General features: G+C 32.6%; 1 protein-coding gene across 1 annotated transcript; it reads right to left on the bottom strand.

Annotated features, from left to right (window-relative positions):
• Nucleotides 1-4,840: 4,840 nt before the first annotated feature.
• Nucleotides 4,841-6,161, bottom strand: LOC134271242 (neuropeptide F receptor-like). Its single transcript, XM_062753475.1, has one exon. The coding sequence runs from the start codon at nt 6,149-6,151 to the stop codon at nt 4,937-4,939; it is 1,215 nt and encodes a 404-aa protein (XP_062609459.1). The 5' UTR covers nt 6,152-6,161; the 3' UTR covers nt 4,841-4,936.
• Between the last annotated feature and the right edge of the window lie 649 nt (nt 6,162-6,810).

The raw sequence follows: 6,810 nt of genomic DNA, 5'->3' as shown, positions 1-6,810 counted from the left end.
GTCATCAAATCGATCATTACTTATTTCGAAATGCTAACTTTAGAACGAGTTTAATGAAATTGCAATAATTTTATTGATCCCTGAAATATCAATTTTATTGTCAGTAAGCTGCCACTTCTTAAATTGGAAGAAGACAATAAAATTTGCATTAAAAATTTTTATAATACGTTTGTACCAGTATTTAGAGAACATTTCTTTAAAATGTTATACCATAGTTACTGTAATTTGAATAATTCTAAAAACAATTAATAGAATATTTCTTACATTTATTTAAAATGGTACTAGACAGTTTAATATTCATGTGGTTGACTGAAATGTCACTTTATCAAATAATAATGTAATGTCTACACATGTAATTTGAAGAATTCTAAAAACAATTAATAGAATAAAATTTCTTATTCTCTTGATTACTGATTTTTTCCAGCAAAATATTTTGTAAAATGGTACTGATTTCAGTAAAAGTATAGTATTTCTTACACATTTTCATGACTTTCACTTCTGTGAAAAGTATTATCAACATGTTTCAGCTTTATAACCCCAATCTTCAGGAATGGTACCCAGTACTAAAAATAATGTATATTTAAACATAATGGATATTAATACTTCTGACTTTTCTGGATAATTAAAAAAAAAACACCATAATTATTGTCATTTCATGATTTTAATTTATAGTGAATCTGTCTTAAAAAAAAAATGTTACCAATTGAGGAATGACGCAGCAAACTAATCAGCCAAATGTGTATACAAGTTAAATTTAAAATACCGTAAGGTGATCAATGTTTGATCATTTAAAGAGATTTACATATACGATTTATGACAATTTCTTAATAAAATTGACTTAATTATAGAATGATAGGGACAACTGACATAATTATATGATGACAATTGTGTTTATTGGGCAATTCTTAAACGCCTCAACTCCATTTTTTTTTTTCAAAATATTTTCAGCAACGCCAATGTTAATTTATCAATGTTTCTGGCACAGGGGGCAGAACCAGATCCACCCTTATGTCCAGTGTGTTTCTAACAAAAGATCCACCCTTATGTCCATTGTGTTTCTAACAATATACTGCGAACGCCCAGAATATTTTGACCCATTTCAGATGTCCATTGTGTTTCTAACAATATAAACTCCACCCTTATGTCCATTGTGTTTCTAACAAAAGATCCACCCTTATGTCCATTGTGTTTCTAACAATAGATCCACCCTTATGTCCAGTGTGTTTCTAACAATAGATCAACCCTTATGTCCAGTGTGTTTCTAACAATAGACCTACCCTCATGTCCATTGTGTTTCTAACAATAGATCCACCCTTATGTCCATCGTGTTTCTAACAATAGATCCACCCTTATGTCTATGTGTTTCTAACAAAAGATCCACCCTTATGTCCATTGAGAGAAGATGTTTTTAACAACACATAGATTCCCCTTATGTCCATTGAGGGGCAAATGGGTCATATATGTATATAACAACCTTATGTAGCCTTTCTAACAATAAATCCACCAAAAGAAATCTTATATCTAGTGTGTATATAGGTTTAAAAAAGACAAAAGATCCACCCTTTTGCTTAAAACATGTCCCATTGGTTGTTAAAGTAACGGTAACAATAGAAGCCACTCAGGTAACGTGACCCTTTCATTTAACAATTCATTGTCCAGTGTGTTTCTAACAAAAGATCCACCCTTATGTCCATTGTGTTTCTAACAATAGATCCACCTTTATGTCCATTGTGTTTCTAACAATAGATCCACCTTTATGTCCATTGTGTTTCTAACAATAGATACCAAATTCCCTTCTGTACTACAAAGCCTTAAATCCAGTGTGTTTCTAACAATAGAAAAAAATCCACCTTTATGTCCTTTTAGAATTGTGTTTAAGGATCTAACAGTTCCAAAGGCTGTCAAAGCATAGCAAGATTTCAGCCATGGCACCTTATGTCCAAAAATTGAAAATATTTGCAGATGTTTCTAACAAAAGATATAAATTCTATTTCTTTTACCCTTATGTCCATTGTGTTTCTAACAATAGATCCACCGTTATGTCCATTGTGTTTCTAACAATAGATCCACCCTTATGTCCAGTGTGTTTCTAACAATAGATCCACCCATATGTCCATTGTGTTTCTAACAATAGATCCACCTTTATGTCCAGTGTGTTTCTAAGAATAGATCCACCCTTATGTCCATTGTGTTCCTAACAATAGATCCACCCTTATGTCCAGTGTGTTTCTAACAAAAGATCCACCCTTATGTCCATTGTGTTTCTAACAATAGGTTGTGCTAGGATTATGTCCATTGTGTTTCATAACAATAGATCCTCACTGGATTTATTTACCTTATGTCCATTGTGTTTCTAAGAGATATCTCTCTAGCTTATAAAGATATCTCTCTTACAAAAAGAGATATCTCTCTTTCAAAAAGAGATATCTCTTTTGTTTGAAGAGATATCTCTTTTGTTTAAAGAGATATCTCTATTAGTCAAAGAGATATCTCTATAAGCTAAAGAGATATCTCCATAAGCTAAAGAGATATCTCTCTTTGCTAGAGAGATATCTCTCATTTTGAAAGAAAAAATTATTTTACGAATAAATAGTAAAAGGGCTTGCCATATAGTTTTACAATGTTCACAGATTATTCATTACAAAGAGCAATGTTTTAATTAACAAAGCAGTTAAAATCGATGTGGACCTTGATTATAGTAAATAAATCCAGTGAGGTAAATTTAACTTCTTGCTGGGCAATGTAATATGACGTAAAACAATGTGACATATTCTTACAAATTTATATCCTAGCACAACCTCTGATCCAGAATTTTCAAGTATATAATGCTAGAATTGTTTCTGAAAATTGTAAAACGTGTCATAATTTTAATCGAAGAATGTGCTATGTTTAAATTCTATGTAGAAGGTACTCAATTACCCGCGTTTTTCTCTGAAATTCAAGAACAATGCATTTAATCAAGCCTATTATTCAATAACGAGACTCTCTGAAAAAACTGTTGTCGTACATGAAAGCATTAAGCCTCTATCTCATGTTGATGTTTAAAATTGGACACAGATTTCTGTTAATATCATGGCAATGTAAATCGAATTAACTCTTTTTTGTATTAAAAAAACATTGTTCATAATGAAAACAACTCACTTTCTAGACAAATCTCCTTATATTGTTGTTATGCTTGTCCGCCCGTTCGTCTGTCATACTTTTTGTTCCCCCACACTGCTGTATTTGAAAAGAAGCAAACTTGTTTTCTGAAAAATGATTGATGGTGTATGTACAATAAGTTTTACAATATTTTAATATTCATCCTTGTTGTGATATAGGGTGGAAACAAAGATAGTTTACTACAAAGATTGTTTGCCTCTACCGTCTCTTGACAACTGGTCAAGACAAAGGTGGGGAATTTTTTCTCAGATATTTCAACATCAGTGCTGAATTTTTAATTTTTATAAAAACTGGATGTATGAATTATTATAACTTGATAAAGTCGTTCACAGGATGAGAAAATTCCGGAATAAATATTTACCTAAGGCTTTGTAAAGTGAGACCATTTTTTCAATATCTTTAAGCAAATTATACAGAAAAAATAATTTATTTCAATCAGAGGCCCAATAGCAAGTCGTGTAGTACGTCTAAAAGAAATAGAATTTATATCTAAGGACATCACGTGTGTTAATGCACGAAACAAAATCTGCAAATATTTTCAATTTTTCATTGATTTTCATTTAGCTTTTGTGCCATGGCTAGAAATCTTGCTATGCTTTGACAGCCTTTGGAACTGTGAGTGGCAGATCCTTACGTGCTGACTCCTATTCTGTACAAGCCATTCTAAAAGGAAATTAATGTCCCGCTGAGTGGAATGTATTAACTCACATAGAAATTTTCGACCTGTGATGTTACATTTTTTTCTGTTGTTCATCATTTTGAGTAGTAGGGGACCTGTTAGGGATCTGAGTAGAAGCTAGGGATTTAAGGCTTTGTATATAGTTTGTAAGAGATTTCAGTATTTGGATAGTAGGGAATTTCGGTATTTGGTTTATAACGTACTTAACGGCGATTTGAGTAGAGTTTAGGAAAAAAAACATTATTATTAAGCAAAAGTGTATGACCTGTTCTGTTGACATTTTATATTTATTTCATATTGATCTGACTTAGTCGGAAATTTTCCATACATTGTAATTACCGAAGAGAAAGAGATCAACAGATCTATTTCAGTAAAGGATTACCGTCATAAGTATTAATTGGATACACTTAATTAACCTAAAACACCCCCACTTCTAGCTATAGTCTTATGTAAGCTTACGTCAGACTGATTTTACAACACATCCTTAATACTCAACAAATAATCAGAGCTTGAAGTCGACTGAAGTAAAAATCTTTCCGTTTATAAATTACCTTTTTCCTATTTGTGTTTTGTTATAAATAATGAACAGGACAGTACGATAATTCAGAATGATCTTCATTTAGATGTCGATTTGTGTATTGAACTATCAATGAATTGTTAAATGAAGCCACTGTAGGCACCGAATCACGTTACCTGAGTGGCTTCGTTATAATGAAGTGTGAACCGTTACTTTAACAACCAAATATTGGCAACTAACAAGATGTTTTAAGCAAAAGTAACAAGGTCAATAAAGTGTTCTTCTTCTGTCTTTTTTAAACCTATATATCTATCTCATTTTGAAGCAAATCATATTTTTCTTGTTAAATAATTCAATTTTTTTTCTTTTGATTTCTTTTGAAAATATTAAATAATAATGCATGTGATTTAAAACCATTTATTCTGGAAAAGAATTTTAAACAGTTAGAGAAAACCCCGTGTCTGTTAAGCAAAAAAGGCTCATTCATAAGGTTGTTATATACATATGACCCATTTGTCCGATACTTTTTCGGATCTCCTCGTTAAAGTCTTTTTCTATGATCCCCACTTAACACTTCATCACAAGGACACGTGCGAGTCTATGTGTGTTTTATGCGTGATCATATTCGTGGTGGAAGCTGCAGTCACTGAGTGTCCATCTCTCTCAGTCCTTTCTTTGGCCACAACAATGACCACTCCGCTCTGTCGCCCAGTACGACACAAATGAGACATTTTGACACAACATCCTTTGCATAAAATCTTCATAAATTCATTTTTGAAGTTTTCATTCAACCATCCGTAGAGAACAGGATTTGTGCAGGCTGAACTTAAGACAAGCATGTGACATATCACATATACTAGGTTGATGTTTATTGATTCCAGAAAGAGTGCTAATCGAAAATCACTGAGTATGTTGAAAATATTCAGAGGTAACCAACTTAACGCAAATATAATTCCAATAGAAGCCAGCAAAATATTCGTTCGCCTTTTCCTACGGGAGTTCCTTCTTTGTTTCTGCCTTTGAGTATTAGACCTTGCGTTTAATGCATTTTGCTGGTTTGCCATTCTGTATTTCAGTTTATTACAAATGCGAAGATGGGCTACCGTCACGATTACGATGGGCAAAATATACTGCACCACCATTGAAGCTACGGAATATGCACCTTTTTCTTCCTGTAACGAAGTGTCTTCAAAGCAGATACGAAAAGGAATATAAATATTCATATCCTTAAATGGCAAGTCTGTCTTGTGTATAGAAAATATAAGTAAAGGACTTGCTATGAGGAAAGAAATTATCCAGATTGAAAGTAAGGCCGCTACTGCACCGAGTTTCTTCATGCTGTCCTTGGTAGGGTATACAATAACTTGGAACCGATCGAGAGCAATTGCTGTTATGCTGATTGTGGAGACAAACACATTTGTTCCCTGGAACATGGGAACGAATTTGCACATGAATTCTCCTAGAGCCCATTGTGTTCGTAATAGTTTATACAAATTGATAGGCTGTGTAAATAGACAAAGTGTCAAATCTGAAATGGCCAGATTTATAATAAAGATGTTTCTGGGCGTTCGCATATGAGGATTTTTGGCGACCACATAGCATACCAGACCATTGCCAAGAGCTCCAAAAACAATTAGAACTGAGAAGCAGCAAATCAGAATGGACTCAGTAGGTTTACTGAATCGGCCTTTGTTCATGTCTTGATACAGTATGGAAAGCAGCTGTGAGTCCTCCATCGTCATATTTTGAATTGAATATGTTTCATTTAAATCGAATACTTCGTTCTCGGCCATTTCGTTCCCCTGTGCCTGAAAACATTAATAATACAAAGTTTACATTGGCGTTGCTGAAAATATTTTGAAAAAAAAATGGAGTTGAGGCGTTTAAGAATTGCCCAATAAACTGCATTGTCATCATATAATTATGTCAGTTGTCCCTATCATTCTATAATTAAGTCAATTGTTCCTGTAAGAAATTGTCATAAATCGTATATGTAAATCTCTTTAAATGATCAAACATTGATCACCTTACGTATATTTTAAATTTAACTTGTATACACATTTGGCTGATTAGTTTGCTGCGTCATTCCTCAATTGGTAACATTTTTTTTCGTTATAAGACAGATTCACTATAAATTAAAATCATGAAATGACAATAATTATGGTGTTTTTTTTTTAATTATCCAGAAAAGTCAGAAGTATTAATATCCACCTGTTATGTTTAAATATACATTATTTTTAGTACTGGGTACCATTCCTGAAGATTGGGGTTATAAAGCTGAAACATGTTGATAATACTTTTCACAGAAGTGAAAGTCATGAAAATGTGTAAGAAATACTATACTTTTAAGGACACTGAAATCATTGTGGAGTCAATATCTTATGTATTTATGTAAATTTTACAAACTATATACCGGTAATTTGCTGCAGAATACATCCATTGAACTCTTATT

This window comes from Saccostrea cucullata, unplaced genomic scaffold, assembly GCF_032062105.1.
Source record: "Saccostrea cucullata isolate Sc308-1 unplaced genomic scaffold, CSIRO_AGI_Scuc_v1 ctg9253, whole genome shotgun sequence".
NCBI lineage: Eukaryota > Metazoa > Mollusca > Bivalvia > Ostreida > Ostreidae > Saccostrea > Saccostrea cuccullata.
The sequence above is the reverse complement of the archived record's forward strand: the minus strand, read 5'-3'. Positions and strand labels throughout refer to the sequence as shown.